We start from the raw sequence: 17,777 nt of genomic DNA, 5'->3' as shown, positions 1-17,777 counted from the left end.
ATTTCTACAAAGTTGTATTTATAGCAATATTTATCTGATTTTTAAGTGTTTCTTAAGGTGTTATTTTTTCCTCATTTCTTGGTATTCCATAGTTCTTTTTACCTTTTTGGAAATGATACTAAAATTCATTATTAGTTTTTATCTGTTTCTCTTCTTCATAGAATAATTAGTGACTAGAGACTTAAAAGAGAGACTTCTAACAACAGGACTTTACTAAAAAAACTCTTAGGGCAATGTGTGGAATGCATTATGGAGTACTTCTGCTTAAGACAAGCTTTGCTTCTACCATGATGGTCTTATTTTTGCACATTTCAAGATTAACTGTCCAGATTTAGTTTAATACAAATTTATACTTAACTGCATTTGTACTGCTGTGTATCAACTGTAGACATGGAAAGAAGCGTAATTCCATCCTGTTCTTAGTTTAACAAATACAATGAATGCCTACAATATGCTCTTAGGCACTGTAGAAGGTTCAAAAAGTTCCCTGTCCATCTAAGTGAGAAAGCAAGATGTACATCATTGATTGATTTAGAAATAGAGTGTATTTTATATTTTAAGTGGGATCAAATGGTTAAGATCACAGTTTGTGCTCTCATGGGGTGTAGTGAATATGCAATAAGCAATTCTAGTAGAAAATTGAGTGCTGTGGTTAAGGAGAGAGGTGGATTGTAGGGGCAGATAAGAGGGAAATTGAACCCATGTCTAGAGAATTAGACAAGGGTTCCCACATAATCACACCTAAGCTGAGATTTGAAGGGTTCCAAAGCATTAGGAGTCAGGGGAGGAGTGCTCCCTGCGGAGCAAACCACATGTGGGAGCTGTAGATGGCAAGAGAGAGCAGGCCTGTTTGCAGCACTGAATGATTTAGTTCATATGGCTGAGGCATAGAATTGGAATTGAGGATGGGGCAGGGAGTAGTTGAATAAATGGCAAAAGATAAAGCTTCTGAGGGAAGCATAGCTCAAACTGTGAGGTCAGCACCTAATAAAGAAATGCTTTGAGTCCCAGCAGTGGCAGTAATGCAGAAGAATAGATGTATTTGAGAGAGTTACATGAAGTAGAATCAATGTTTTGGAGAGTAGAGGAATCAAGGATAACATCCAGGTTTTTGGCTTGAACATCTCTGGTAGATGACAGTAGTATTAACTGAGATACGCGGGAACACTCGGCATTCAGTTTTAGATATAAGGAATTTGAGGAATCTAGTGGGATATCCAAGAAAAGATATTTTGGAAGCAATGAGTTAATGTGGGTTTTTGCTCAGGAGAGAGGTCTGAGCTGCAGATAAAAATCTGGGAGTCAGCAAATAATTGAAGCCATGAGAGTGAAAGAGATTGCTTGGTGTAAAATGGAGAGAGCCTAGGATCTCAGAGCCCCAAAGATAGGGAGGAAAGGTGTGTGCTAAAGGAGACCCGTGAGAGAGCCACGAGGTAAGAAGACGGTCAGGACAGTGTGGTCAAGAGGAAATTTGTTTTAAGAAGGGAGAAAACAATAGTTTTCACCGCTGATTAAAGATCAATGAAGCCCTGAAACGTTTCCATCCATTGTTGCATAAGAGGTTATTTTAATGATTTGGAGAGACCAGTACTGGTGGGCTAATAGAGCTGGAAATCTTATGATTGAGTAAATAAAAGAAGATGAACTGGAAATTGGCATAGAAAACTATCAATGGCTGTGATTGGAGAGGAGATGAGTGCTGAGAGGAAGTCTGGATGAAGGCAGGTTTAAAAATGTAAAGACATTCAGATGTCATTGGGAAGAAGCCAGTGGAAAATGAGGAGTCAAAGAGATGAAAATGAGAGAGAGCAAGTGGAGGAAGGGGAGTTGACCGTTGGCTATTATGGGGCATAATCAGAGAGACTGGTCTTGACTCAGTCATTTAAAGGATTCTACTGAAATCAGAAATTTTTAAATAAAAATCCATCGTTTATAGTTGAGTACTCTATCATAATTTGCATGGAACTGAGTAAAGAGAAGAGGTTTAGGTTTTGAAAGAGTTTCTTCTAACTCTTGCTGTACTATCTTATTAAAATATAAAACCGCTACTGTGATAATCTTTTGTCTTGATTTTATTTCTTCAAATTTTCTTGGATATTTTGTATCCCATTGCTTTGTCAGGATATTCTGCTTTGCTTATTGCCCCATATCTTTCATGAAAAAACATTTAATTTACTCAGAAAATACTGGGTACTTTTTCTTTTGATCTACCAGGCATTGTCTTAGTAGAGTCAAAAAAGAAATTCAGGGAACTTAATCAAAAAATATTTCAAATTGTTTTTACTTTGGCAACATAATTATAGTATAAAGTGAAGGAATATAATTTGGTTCATTCTCCATAATAGTGCATAGAGAGTACAGAACTATTTTCAAACATAAAATTCATTCTTTAAATCACAGAGTCTGACCCATGATCTGTAAGTAGCATTGGAGTGGAACATTGTCTTGCTCATTCATTTACACGTTGTCTGTTGCTGTTTTTTGTGCCACAGAAGCTGAATTGAGTTGCTGCAAGAGAGATCATAAAGCCCACAAAGCCTGTAATATTTATTATCTCGCCCTTTGCAGAAAAAGTTTATACCAGAATTTTGATAAGGTGTGGCTAAAAAAGAAAAGTCACTGGGGTTTTTGTTAGTAGATAAAGACTATAACCTCCAGTCCATCCCCAACAGCCCATCCACTCCCTCTCCATTGTCCACTCCGGCCTCCGCTCAATACAGGGGAATTCAGGCATGTAGTCTTGTTTTGTTTTGTTTTAATTCTGTGGGACAGGGCCTGTCCTCACCCAGCAGTGCTGCAGGGAGCCACGAGTGCCCGTGTCGCTCTGTTCTGTAAATATTTATTCTCTCCCTGCTGCAGCCTGCAGACCTGCATTGTCTGTCTGAGGTAAGTTCAAGGGCCACTCTTCTCGGCCATAACCCGCTGCTCCCACCTGTTAGGACGAGATTGATTGCCGTGCTTCACACCTTAAATTCCTTATTCAAGTGTTCTCTTCTCCCGTTTCTGCACCCTTTATTTTTTTCCTCTGTTTCTTCATAGGAATTCCTAATTCTTGGTTCAGTTCTCCTGTCTACCATTTCCCCCTCATTTTTCCTGGGCAGCAGTTTTCTTTGTAGTGGAGCCGACCATTCTGTGATTATCCTGTTAAGCCTACTGAATTCACCTGTTGTTTAATTAGGATGGAGAAAAAAGGCAAAGTAGATGTATGAATTTCATCCTGCCAGGTTTTTCTTGCTTTTGTTTGTTTAATTTTAGACAAGACCTTGGCTTTTTTCCTACCCCCCAATGCCAATTCCAGGCAACTTGAAAAATTCATTTGCTTACTACTTTGTTTCTGTTATTATAAACACAGAAAACTAGATTTTAAAAGCCTGTATCTATAGATCCCATTAGTTTATTCCTGAAAAAGCATTTGTCTCCCATGTGCCAGGCAATATGCTGAACATACGGGATAATATGGGTGACAGACCAGATACGGATCCTGCCCTCATGGTTCAAGCTTATTTGGAGAGAGGACATTGAGTAAATAATCACACAAATCTTACAAGTTCTTAATTAGTAGGTAGTACTATGAGAATTCCTTTTAGGGAGATTTTTTCAAGTTAAGGAAGTGAGAAAAGACTTGCTAAGGAAATAGCCATTGAGCTGAGCTGTGAAGGCCTAGGAATTCTCTAAACCCAGTGGCAGAGACCTGGGAGGGGAGGAATGACTTTCTAGGAATTGCATGTGAACAACCCGGCAGCTTGGCATTCTTGGCAGGTGAAAGGGCTGAGTCATGACTGGTCTGCTGAGTCAGGAGAGAAAGGAGGATGGTGAGGTCGGTTGTAGTGAGGATTGAGGACTAAGTGAAGGACAGACCATGCAGGCTCGGGTGAACCATGTTCGTGTACTTTCAGTGGCTTCCGTTTGCCATAGAGATTTAACTTGGGGGTGGATGGGTGAGGTATATGACCTCATCAGATTCTCCTTTCTCTGGCTGCCTTATGGCAAATGGATGGTATAGTGCAAGAGTGAGGCCATAGGCGATCACGGTAGTCCAAATGAGAACTGTGCTACTTTAAAACGGTGGTTTACAGACGTTAGTGTGCACCAGCATCACCAGGAGGGCTTGTTGAAGAAGAGCTGGTTGGGCTCCAACCAGTTTGTTTCAGTGACTGTGGATGGAGTGGGGCCCACACCGTGCGAGCCACTGATAAGGGTGTGTGAGAAGAAGATTAACTCTTTACTAATACAGTATTATAAATTACCCTCTAAACACTACTTTAGCTATGTCCTACAGATTTTGCTGTTTTGTTTTCACTTTCACTAAATTAGAACTATTTTCTAATTTCCCCTGTGATTTCTTTTTTAACCCATGGATTTTTTTTAATAGGTGTGTTCTTTAGTTTCCAAATATTTGAAGACTTTCCAGATATCTTTGTTGCTGATTTCTAATTTAATTCTGTTATGGTTGTAAAATGTACTGTGTATAATTTAAAATCCTTTGGATTTACTGAGACTCATTTTATGGTTCAGAGTCGATCCAAATCTACTTAAATAAATGTTCTGTGTGCTCTTGGACGTAATGCGTATTCCACCTGTCGAGTGGAGTGTTAAGTGTCAGTTAAGCAAGTTGAAAGTGCTCTTTTACATGCTTAATTGATTTTCAGTTCACTTGTTCTATTTATTCTTGAGAAGGGGTATTGAAATCTGCAACTATAATTCTGGATTTTTAGTTCTATCTGGTTTTATTTCATGTGTCTTGAAGCCCTATGATTAGGGGCATACACATTTAGAATTTTTATGTACTTTTGATGAATGGACTCCTTTAGCATATGAAGTAAACATCTTTAGCTCTGGACATATTCCTTGCTATGAAATCTATTTGCCTGATATTGCTTGTTATTTCAGCTTACTTTTTGCTAGTGTTAGCAGGGTGTATCTTTTCCCTTACTTTTATTTTTAACCTGCTTGTGTCTTTATATTTAAAATGGGTTTCTTTCAGGCACCATGTATCTTGACACTTGCTTTCTCATCCAGTCTGACAATCTCTAATTTTTAATAGACCATTTCCATTTATTGTGACTATCAATATGGTTGGGATTCAATCAGCCAACTTTGTTTTTTTTTATTGAGGTATAATTGATACATAACAACTCAATATTTGTATATATTGTGAAATGATCACTAAATAAGTCTCCTTAAGATCCTCCACCGTACAGCTACCTTTTTTTCTTTGTGATGAGAACTTTTGAAATCTACTCTCTTAGTAATTTTCAAATATGAGATACAGTATTATTAACTGTAGTTACCATGCTGTACATTATATCAACATGTCTTATTTTATAACTAGGAGTTCATACGTTTTGGCCACCTTCACCCATTTTGCCCACTGCCCACCTCATCCTCACCTTTGGTAACTACCAATATGTTCTCTATATCTGTGAGCTCAGTTTTTTTAATGAGATCATATGGTGTTTGTTTTTTTCTGTCTGACTTATTTCACTTATGAGTGCCTTCAGAGTCCATCCACATTGTAGCAAATAGCAAGGTTTTCTTATTTTTTATGGCTGAACAGTATTACATTGTATATATGAAGATACCACATTTTCTTTATCCATTCATCCATCAGTGGACACTTGGGTCGTTTGCATATCTTGGTTATTATAAATGATGCTTCAATGAACGTGGAGGAATGGAGTCTCATATAGTTCTTAAAGTTATTATTTTTGTTTTCTTCAGATAAATACCCAGAAGTGGAATTACTAGATCATACGGTAGTTCTATTTTTACTTTTTTGAGAAGTTTGCATTCTGTTTTCCATAGTAGCTGCATCAGTTTACATTCCCACCAACAATGCACAGGGTTTTCTTTTCTCAATATTATTGCCAATGATTGTACTTGTGTTTTTGGTAGTAGCCATCCAACTCTCTATTGTTGCCATGTATTTTGCTTCTGCAAATGTTATAATACTCCCAATATATTGTTACTATTTTTGCTTTACACGATCAGTTATCATTCAAAGCACATTCCTATTTTTTAAAAGGAAAAGTGCTTTCCCCATGAATTTACCCTTTCTGGTGCTCTTCATTCCTTTGTACAGATGTCTGTTCATTTTCCTTCTACCTTAATAGTTTCCTTTAGCATTTCGTGTAGTGCAGGTTTGCTGTTAATTCACTCAGCCTTGCCTTTTTATGTCTGAAGAAGTCTTTATTGCACTTTTCTTCCAAAAGATATTTTTGCTAGATATGGAATTCAGATTTGACCATATTTCTTAGTACGCTGAAGATGTTGCTCCACTGTCTTCTAAGTTGCAGTGTTTCTGAAGACAAGTCTGGTATCATTCTTATATTTACTACCCTGAATGTAATGTTTTTTTCCTCTGGATGCCTGTAAGATTTTCTTTTTCTCACTGGTTATCAGCAGTTTGTTAATGAATGGGCTTGACATTGTTACCTTCCTGTTTTCTGATTGGAGTTTTTGACCTAGTTGGTTATGTGAGGTTAGCTTTTATTACATTTGGAAAATTTTCAGCCATATTTTCTTTAAATATGTTTCTGTCCCTCTCCTTTTGGGATTCCAATAACATGTGTTTGTCCCACAGATAATTGATACTCTCTTCATTTCAGTTCAATTTTTTTCTGTTTCATTTTGGATTGTACTATTTCTTTGGTTTGAAGTTCACTCACCTTTTCTTTGGCATTGTCTAACTTGCTGTTAATAACATCCAGGGTGTTTTTCATTTCCTAAATTGTATTTTCACCCCCAGAAGTTTGTTTAGTTTTCTTTGTATGTACCTTATTTCTCCTCATGCTCATGCTTTCCTCAACTTCTTGAATATATGGACTATATTCAATATAACATCCTATATTAACCTATAATACCTATATTAACATCCTTGTAGGCTAATTTTGCAATCTGTAATTTATCAGTTACTGATTTATTTTTCTCATTATGAATCATACTTTCCTCTTTTTCCATACCTCATAATTTTGGATTGGATGCTACACCATTGTCAATTTTACATTATATGTGGGATTTTTTTGCAATGCCTTAAATGTTTTGAGGCTATGTTCTAGGACACCATTAACTTACTGGAAAACATTTTGATTCTTTCAACTCTTTCTTTTGAGCATTGTTAGGCAGAGCCAGAACAGCCTTTAGTTTGGAACAGTAGTTATCAAATGAGGATGATTTTTGTGATGTATGGAGACATACATATTTTTGATTGTCACACCTAGGGGATAGGTGCCAGGGATGCTGCTAAACATTCTATAATGCGTAATGAGACAGCCCCCCACAACAAAGAATCGTCTGACCCTAAATGTCAGTACTGTTAAGGTTCAGAAACCCTGTTCTAGGGATAATTCACTTTGAGGCAATACCAATACCAGTCCATGGACTCTACTTAATGCCCTAGAGCAAGGAGGTCTTTCCGTTCTTGCTGAAAGGAACACAAATTATATCCAGTCCTATGTGGCCTCTAGAGATTTTCCACCTGGTCTTTTCGGTGGTCTTTCTCACAGCCTTGGCAAACAGTTATACACTGACAAGTATTTGTCTACAGACTCAAGGGGAACTCTATGCAGATCTCTGGATTTTTCTATGTACTCCGCCCTACAAATTCTGGCCATGTTGGACTCCCTCACCTCCAAACTCTGTCTTCTCATCTCAGGAAGATTTCCAAGCTCTTTGGGCTCCTGTCCCTACCCCATAGCCTGGAAACCCTCCAGGCAGTAAGCCAGAGCAAGTTGTACCTCGTTTATTTTCCTTCTTTCAGGCATCACTGTCATTCTGCACTTCCTGCTATCCATTGTCTTAAAAACTGTGTTTCATGTTTTGTGTTTGTTTGAAGTGAGAGGGGAAATCTGGTTGCTTTTACTTCACCTTAGCCAGAAGTAGAAGTCCCAGATTTATTCTTTTAACAAATATTTATTCAGTTTCTATATGCTAGGTGCTGGAAATCATATGCTAAACAAGACTGACAAGGATCTGTATTCCCATCAAGCTTGTATTTTTAGTCATTGGGAAAAAAATACAATGGAAAACATAAGGCAGTAGTAAATTCCATATTAACGAAATTAGATGGTATAAGGAGTTTCTAGGAGGAGCTACTTGAGGATGAGTACTCAGGAATGTCCCTTCTAAAGAAGTAATGCATAAGCTGTGGGTGGAGTTATCTAGGATTATCACTGATGACTGAAACTGAGTAGGGATGGGAACCCCTAAAGAGAGAGCATAGATAAGAAAGCTTGGGACTCAGCTCAATAATTCCAACATTTATTAGCCAGGTAGGATAGGATGACCTGCAGCAGAATGAAGAGGCAGAGGAAAGGCAGTCATGTGTTTTCAAAAGCCAAAACAAGTTTTAAGAAATCGGCTCTCTTACTCTGCTCAGGCTGCCATAACAAAGTACCACTGACTACGTGGCTTAAGCAACAGAAATTTATTTTCTCACAGCTCGGGAGGCTGGAAAGTCCAAAATCAAGGTCTTAAGGTTAGTTCAGTTTCTGGTGAGGGCTCTCTTCCTGGTTTGCAAACAGCCACTTTCCCCTTCTCTGAGAGTGCATTCTCTTACTGGGACACCAGTCCCATCAGATTAGGGCCCCACCAATTGACCTTGTGACCTTAATTTATGACTCTCTGATCTTTATTTCACTTCACAAAGGCCCTTTAGTAATATAGGGGACTAGGGCTTCAACGTATAAGTCTGGGGGGGCGTACAAAGTTCAGTTCATAGAGCAGAAATGGCCAACAATATTGAATGCTGTCAAGAAGGCAAAAAAACTGGAAAACCCAAGATCATGCATTAGACTTACAAATTCATTGATGACTTTATTTAACTAACGTTTTCATGGAGTAAAAGGCCTAGAAGCCAGATTGGAGTAGGTTAAGACAAGAAGTAAGAAAGAGTGTTGACAGCAAGTCTAGAATAACTCATTAAAGTAATATAGCTCTAAAAATGGTAACTTGAAGAAAATAAAAGACTGAGTGAAGTCTACTATTTTAAAGAATATTAGACCTTGTACTTGTTTAAACACCATGGTGAAAATCCAGTTGAGAAGAGATGGTATGTTATTTGTTGCCACAATATGACATTACAAACCATCCAATTCATTAGCTTAAAGTAAATAAGCATTTATTTCTTTCAAGTCCGTGATTGGCAAAATGAGTCCATAGGTTCTTTTGATCTTGACTGGGCTCCCTCGTGTCTTGGTGTGAACTGGCTGTCGTCCACTGGGATGGCTTCGTCCTGCTTGTGACCCGTCCGTCCAGCAGGCAAACCCAGGCATACTTTCATGGCAAACGCAGAAATATGAGTGAGCTTGAATGCCCAAGGACTACCGTGAGCTCCAGCGTGTGTCATATTTGCGAACATCTCATTCGCTAGAGCAAATCACATGGGTGAGGCAGAGAGGACACTGCACAATGAAAGGGCAGTAAGAGGGGATATAGAGAATATAAGAGTTGCAGCTATTGATGCAGTTCATCTGCCACAGATGATATATTTAAAAAAGAGAGAAGGGATCATCAATAAGTCCCTGAATTGACAGATGGGAACAGAGGCCAGGTCATTCTAAGTCATATCAGTTTCTGCAATCTTTCAGTTAGTTGGTTGGCATTAATTTAAACAACTTGCTAATTGCTTTTAATTTCACATTTAGGACTAAAATGTCCTATTTTTCTAAAGGTATTTGAATCATCTGTATGTACTTATAGGATATTCAAATACCTGTTGATTCAAGATACTGCTTTATACACAGTTGTGTTATACCAATTTAATATACAAGTTCATAAGAAATTCAAGGCAAGTCTGTTGTTCATCCCAACATGGTCAAGGATGACTTCTAAATCACATAGTACAAAACTGAGCTCTTTAATTTTTGAACACAACAGGTTTTGTGCCCTCGATCTGACTATACTTCATTCCATTCAACTAAAACAGTAGAAACTCTTCTTTTAATTCCAGATGTTTTCTTTTGAATTCCTGGTTGTATCACATTTTGTTCTGATAATCATGATAGCACTTACTAGTTAAGCACATATTGTATACCAGTATCCTAATCTTTACATTAAAAAAATATTTTCCTAAAATTGGTTATAATAAGTTGCAAATCTAGGATTCTAATCCAAGATGATTAGACTTCAAAGTTTTGCTCTTATCACCAGGTTCTTCTCCAAACAATCACATCAGATAATCAAAAGCAAGTCAGAAAAATGTCTGACTTCAAATCTACCATGCAATGTACCAGTCTTTAAATTCCTCAGTACCTTACCAAAGGGAAGTTTTACTTTTGATATAAATTGTCTTTAAAAACAAAAACAAAAATCTGTATAACCTCCTTCCTACAGAGTTTGCTAGCAAAAGAAAGGGTTTCCCCATATGTTAGACCTCATGGTCCACTGGTAGACTGTGTTTACCCGGCTAGATCCTAGAGCTCTTTTAAATTTGACTCCCTTTTTAAAACCCGGAGATTACAGTATAAACTGTTCTACTGTTATCTGTCTACACAGGTCATAGAAACAAACTAAAATGGTAAACACTGAAGAAACATTATACACCTACCTTCCACATATTTCCATATGTGCCTTTTGATTTTAATTTTTGTTAAGAGTACTAATACTAACTTACACTTACTGAGTCCTCTCAGTGGCCAGCTGGGCATTTCACATGCATGCTTTATGGCAGGTACTTTATGTAAACTCACTCATCACATTACTCTGAAGAGATGGGCACTCTGAAACTTAGAGGTTAAGGAATGTACACTCAGCAGATGAGTTATTTGGTCCGGGATCAGAACTCAAGGTCTACAAAGTGTCCCTGTCCCGATTTGCTAGAATTCTCATCCCCAAAGAGCTATTTCAAATGTTTTTTACCCCTGATCTCCCCACTGCTGGGATCTCTCCCTTCTCTGTAATCTCTTAGTCCTGAGTTACTCCGTGCATATTAAATGCACACTGCCTTTTATTCTGGTAATTTAGGAAGACTTCCCTCCAGCCCCACCTCCTTACCAAGCTGTAAAACCCTTGAAGACAGTCACCATACATTCTTTTATATCCCTAATACATTAGGAAGCTATTGGCCAAGATTTGAGGGAAGAATGAGTGAATTCTAACTTCAGTCATCAGTGGACCTAGCTTGAGTCATCAGCGCCTCTTAGATTGAAACGCACCGTTTTGTGGCAGGATCTTCTGTGTTGGCCTTGTACCTATGAAACATCTAATTTACTCTAGTAGACCAATTACTTCATTTTGATAACTTATTACTACATCAAATACATGGGAATGCACTTATCGACTTCATGAAGGTTTTCTGATCTAGTTTTGCACATTTAACAACCCCATAATAATACTTGGGTAGATTTGGGAGACATCAGGCTCAAGGGTAGTGTTGAGCTGTAACAGCTATTCAGTAAATTTTTACTGAATTAACATTAGAAGATAGTATTTCCAGAGAAAAATAAGCCAGTCAAATAGAATTTGGAGTTAAATAGATGAGTTCAAATTTGATGGTTTCAAGTACATCACCACATTCAAATTCCAAGTCCTATACCGGAATTCAGTTTATCCATGCATACAGTGGACTTCTCTCCCTTTGAGATGAACTGTGTTCCTTGAAACCCTTAACCTAAATACTTTTATGGTAGCTCTCAAAAACATGTCAGTCTACGCCTTCACACTTTTTCATTTTTCACCTTGAGAAATTGAAAGGCAGCTCCTTAGTGAAATACGAGGAAATTTCATGCTCTAAATATCTAGCCATCCTGGACAGAGTTATGGCTGTAGCCCTTCAGGATGTCTTTCTGTATGAAATCTGTATACCAGACACTTGTCATATGTTAAACATTCTAAAGAAATAGAGAAACGGATATTAATGTTAAGGGAGAATCATGACAGAATAACAATACAACCCAAGAATTAGCATGTGCAGAATAGGCCAATAGGTCAGAGGCTCTGAATACTTCCAGTTGGTTGTGACCTTGAGCGAGTCTCTACTTCTTTAAGCCTCAGTGAGTGGTGTTTAGAACTGAATGACATAATGGAAAAAAGGATTTTAGCCTAGTGCCTGGCACATAGCACTTCTATAAATGATATTTTCAGACCTGTCTTGTCACACTAACATGTTATTTCCTACACGTTGTCTAGCTTAGTTTTTTATCTGACAGCAATGAACTATCATATATCTCCAGTAGTGAAATAAGCTTACATTAGAACCAGATATATTAAAAATTGTTTATATTTCCATGATCCACAATAGATTGTCATCTTTCATACTTTCCAAATGCACATATTCTGTAAACTTTCATGGTGGAGAGAGGCTCCATCTCAACACGGATGTAATTACTCGATACTGAAAGTCGGCTTAGCCGCCTAGGCAGTGGCTCCAGGCGCCTCTCCCGTGTGTACCCTCGTTCAGCCTCGCCCGCCCTCAGGGCCCTGGCTAGAGAGGGAGGGGGGGGGAGGGGGAGGGGGAGGGAGAGAGGGGGGGAGGGGGAGGGGCAGGGAGAGAGGGGGAGGGGAGGGAGAGAGGGGGAGGGGGAGGGAGAGAGGGGGGAGGGGGAGGGGAGGGAGAGAGGGGGAGGGGGAGGGAGAGAGAGGGGGAGGGGGAGGGGCAGGGAGAGAGGGGGAGGGGAGGGAGAGAGGGGGAGGGGGAGGGAGAGAGGGGGGAGGGGGAGGGGGAGGGAGAGAGAGGGGGAGGGGCAGGGAGAGAGGGGGAGGGGAGGGGGAGGGGAGGGAGAGAGAGGGGGAGAGGGGGAGGGGGAGAGAGAGGGGGGAGGGGAGGGGGGAGAGAGAGGGGGGAGGGGGAGGGGAGGGAGAGAGAGGGGGGCCTCACGCAGGCTAAGTCCCTCCCTTCCAGCTGCTTCCCCCTTTTACCAAAACAAGCAGTTAAACGCATTATCTGTCGCTCTATGGTTTTTAAGGCATGTTCATGGACTTACTTGATCATCAGAAGTGTATAAGGGAAGCAGGGAACAAGTGTAATTCTTTTTGTCATGCAGATGATGAATGAGGCTGTAGTAGTGAGGTTATTTGTCCAAGGTCGTAAGAGTGATGACCAAATAGTCAGAACTGGAACCCAGATCTCGACATTCTTTTCCCCCAGTTCTTTACTCTCAACTATATCAGTGTGTGTATATATATAGACTGTTGCTGAGCTTTCATTACAATCCTGGATATATATGTATAAAACCACTTTATCAGGTGACTCAAATGCTGCTTATTCAGCTTTCTAATCATAGGCAAAGCAGAGAAACCGTGAAACAAAGTGATAAATTTGATGAAAGAAAATTGAGAGTTGATTCATGACACTATCACAATAAGCAGATAAAAACAACTAATGAACCAGGCAGGGGGGTGAAGGAGTGGGATTCTAAATCACAGAGCAAAGGACTAATCTCAACTGCGTATCAATAAGAAAAGGATCGTCATCTCAATCGGCAAAGATCACACAAAAGGGAATACAAGTGGCTTCTAAGATATGAAAATAAGCTTAACCTTCCTCATAAGAGAAATGCAGTTAAACAATGGCATGCCATTTTTTAACCTATCATTTTTTTCAAAGATCCGTAAGTTTTACTATACATTATTGGTGAGGATGTGAGGGAAGACACTTGCATACACTGTTGGCCAGTGTAAAATGGTAGATAGTCTACAAAGGACATTTTGGTAATACCTATCAAAAATTTTAAAGCACCCTTTAATCCAGCTATCCTACTAAAACTCTACAGATTTAATTGCACATACACTTAAAGAGACACAAGAATATTCAATACATTGATATTTTAAGCAAAAGATTGTTATAGCCCAAGAAGCTGTCAAAGGACTAGCAAAGTAAATTGTGTATCATCAGCGTGGAATTCAGTCAGCTGTTAAAACAGTCAAGTATTCATTGTGTAGATATGAAACAATCCCCAAAATAAACATATTTTTTCAAGCAAGATACAGAACAATATACAGAATTCTGTAGACAGAAAGGATAGTTTATTTACACTAGGCTGTATTTCAACTATCTGGAAGAATACGCAAGAAATTGGTAACGGTAGTTGCTTCTAGAAGGACAGGAGCAGTGAGAGACTTCATTGTATTACATTTTGTAGGGACTGATTTTTTAATATTACAAACTTATAACCTATTTTTAATACACACAAAAGAAACTGCTTAAAAATTACAACAAAAGTTGAGGAATGTTTATTAATCTTTCAGTAGTACAAAGGTATATAATTTATACTACAAATTCCTGACATTAAAATCCACAAAACTTAGTAAAATTTTTAATCTCCAAATATAAAGGAATATTTGTTAAAAATTCCTCTAGATTACAAATTCTTTGAAAGCATGGAGTATGTCTTCCTCATCTTTGTATCCCAAAAGTGTTGTCTAGTGGGTGCACAAGAAATGTTAAATAATCTGGTACAGAAAATGGAATTGAAAAGTGCTCAGGTAAGTACTAGATTAATTAGAGATCCAGGTGGTTATATTAGTTCACATTCATCTGGTTAGGACACTTTGAAAAAGCATTTTTTCTATTTTCCTGTAGTTTCCATCTCTTTCTTAGAGAGTGAAGGTGGTGGTGTCTGGGAAGGTCCTTCCGAGCACTCGTTCTAACACCTCTGGCTCTAGTGCTCCAGTAGATAGCTTTATTCTTAGTATTCTTTAGAGTGGTGCCCAGACTTTGCTGGCACACCAGGGTTTCTTAAAGTGTATATTAATGAATTAAACATGTATGTGTATTAGTACTAACATTTAGCTCTTCTTTTAAACTAATGGATATTTTCTTCCCATGCATGTGTAGTTTTGTGCACACAGATTTGGAGTACACTCTAGAAAAATAACTTTAAAAAACTGTCTTTTAAGTATTATTCTCTGATGAATACATCTTTGTCAGTTAAATAGTAAACAAAGTAATTTCATTTTTATGACCATGATTTGATGGGTTTTTTTTGGAGTTTGATACATGATATCTACCAAGTTATCTTAATGTAATTGTATTTTTATACTTATTAGATTTTCTCAGAGGTATACATCAAACTTTTTGTTATGAAAATACAAATAAAAATATGAAGACTAACAGTCCTTGGAAAAAGGAAAAACATTTATTGCAACTTGGAAAACAGAAACTTGAGGTCCAAGGCCATCAGTGTAATAGTAACCAGTGTAAATATTTTCAGAAATCATTTATGATTTCTGATATGAGAAAATAGTATTTCAGATCTCATCACTTACCAGGCCATGATTTGCTTTAAATATGTTCCCATTTGTTTTTTTTTTTAAGTGATTTACTATTTTTAGTGAGTAATCTTTTAAGCTACCTTGTACTTTGTAATTTTATTTCACATCTGTTTACAAAAGGTGAAACTGTCATTCACTGGAACTGGGGCTGTCTGGGGAGAACCCCATGAGAACATTATAGCTGTAAAATATGGTGTATTAGGTCAACTCTAGCTTGTGGAATGGCCAATCAGGTGGTTGAGGCTGCAAGGGAGGGATCAGGAAAATGCGACTGAAGTCAGGATTTACCAACTCTAACAAGTCTTTTAAATGCTGCACAACACTAACAGGAAGAATTACAGACCTGTGGTTGGAGAAAGCTTAGGAATGTAGTCCAACCAAACTAATCAGTTTAAGTATCAAAAGAGCTTATGTATAGCACAGTATTAATTTATAAACGTAAGGATTCAAGTATGAAGATGTGAATTGACTATCATTAATATTAAGACTCGGGACTACATGTGCAGTGGACTTGCTACCCTTTGGACTCCCAATTTCTGTAATTTTAAAGAAGTTAGTCATCAGAAAGCTACTAGACAAGCATACAGGAAAGAGCGAGCACTATTCCAGTTGTGGGCCAATGACTGTATAACCTCAGGCATATCTGTACTTAACTCTGAGACTCTTATGTATTTTGAGGGTAAGTATACCAACCTTGCTTGGTTGCTAAGAAATTTAAATATGGTAATGTATGTGAATGTGCCAAGAACATGGTAGGCATTCAAAAAAGTTAACTCCTTCTTGTCTCAAAGTGGTTCTGAGCCTGGTAGGTTAAAGGGCAAGTTAAAAGGACTGAATCATGCCAAGCTCAATAGGTTAAGTGTCCTATCTGATAAAGTGGTGATATCCGTATATGCAGTGAAGACTTTTGTATAGTGGTATCTGAGTGACCTTTTAAGTATCTTAGATATGTATTCAGTAAGGAAGCAGATTAAAAAAAAAAAAACCTGTTGTACCTTCTGGACAATAAATGCTCTCTCTACTGTAATGTCTAGAGGTCCTAACAATAAAACTACTGGATTTTTTAAACAAACTGATGATTTCTTTGAAATTAAAAGTTAAAACGTTTTACTTCTTTTTCCAGCATGCTACAAATGAAAACTGATGAGAAACTTAATTTGTCCGATGGGAATACAGCAAGTTGCCCTCTGAGCCCCATTAAGATGTGCCTTAATCGTCCTATTGAATGGAATCTGAATTTGACAGCAGCGTCTCTAGTGAGCTGTCCAGTTCAAAACCAAAATCTCAAGACTGAGGAGAAGTAGACTGAAGTTCTTCACTGTCCTTCCTTTGTATGTCCATCTTCTTTCTGCAGAACGATAAGCATTTCGATCTTGAAATATTTCTAGTCCTGTGATTTGTCTTTATATTAAATCATTAGCGTTAATCATTTTTATTATATTTTTTGTATGTTTCTTTTACATGTTTCACACCGGACCATTGTGGAATTTTGCAGTACAAATGGATTTTGTCTTTTTAATGGTATTTTGTGACTTTTTTATGCGCTAAGTTTAAATACTTGTCCCCAATTTTATTTCTGTACACAAAGTTTTAATATATAATGCATCATGTGATTTAGAAGGCTAGTAAAGATTTGTGATGATGGCCTGACCCATGAATAGCTGTATAACAAGGTGGATAACAACTACCTCGAAGCCATTTGGTAAAAGGCAAAGGTATCACTTAGATGTGAACCCTTCAAAGTTATATACATATAAGAAAATGGATCATAGTTTATCATCAAGTAGCATGTTTCCATTCATAGGAGAATTGAAGCTTATCAGTTCTCTTTCTCTATACTTTTAAACCTATAAAATCTGTGGGCTATAAGCAGTGGCACAATAGCATGTTTACTCTTTAGCAAATCTGTGCCTCCTGCAGACAAGAACAGTTTGGTGTGAGTTACCAGTTTTAAATGAAAAAATGGGAAAAGGCTCGACAACTGTTGATTTTATTGTATTTTAGCCATTTATTTTAAGGTGTAAAGGGATGTCTTTTGAAATCAAGATATAATATTCCTTTGAACTCTAATAGTGCAAAAGCATAGCTTTAGCAATGGCCTACATGTGACTGATCTGTGTCTAAAACTTGAATAGGTAAGAATACTAAAGGTTTGGTGCCTACTTTTATTCTGTGCCAGAGAAAGAAGCTTCGGTATGGTGGTCCATGCAAGTACACAAGAACATGACTCCTTCCCTTTGCATAACCTGGCTATGGGATAAATGGGATTTTTTCTGAAGACTTTTCCTTATAGCATATTTTGTGTACCTTTTAAGTCCTCATTTCTCCCTACACTTCAGCTCCCAAAATTATACTTAAATGACAGGGATTTAACAAAAGACTAACAAGGAATTTGAAGCACAGGAAAGACACAGAGCCAACAATGAACAACAGTCATCTGTTTTCCATTATTTTGTATCACCACGTCTGCCTTTCCTTTTGCTTAATAAGTATTCTTACTTGTAACTTTCAGACTTCTTTTTTACTTCTGAGTTTTATAAAGCACATAAATGTATGTAATACAGCAA

At 37.8% G+C, this 17,777-nt stretch overlaps 1 protein-coding gene across 8 annotated transcripts in view; it reads left to right on the top strand.

The window, feature by feature from the left end:
* Positions 1-16,860, top strand: part of LCORL (ligand dependent nuclear receptor corepressor like) — a 166,468-nt gene extending 149,608 nt beyond the window's left edge. For 7 of the 8 annotated variants that reach the window (XM_036921033.2, XM_036921037.2, XM_057502127.1 and 4 more), the window contains one exon: positions 16,334-16,492. In XM_036921033.2, coding sequence (XP_036776928.2) covers positions 16,334-16,347 — 14 coding nt within the window. In that variant the 3' untranslated portion in view covers positions 16,348-16,492. Of the gene's footprint in view, positions 1-16,333 lie in introns of all 8 variants that reach the window. The other variant, XM_036921039.2, reaches the window with a different exon arrangement.
* Positions 16,861-17,777: the final 917 nt, after the last annotated feature.

The sequence above is a fragment of the Manis pentadactyla genome, chromosome 5, assembly GCF_030020395.1.
Source record: "Manis pentadactyla isolate mManPen7 chromosome 5, mManPen7.hap1, whole genome shotgun sequence".
NCBI lineage: Eukaryota > Metazoa > Chordata > Mammalia > Pholidota > Manidae > Manis > Manis pentadactyla.
The sequence above is the reverse complement of the archived record's forward strand: the minus strand, read 5'-3'. Positions and strand labels throughout refer to the sequence as shown.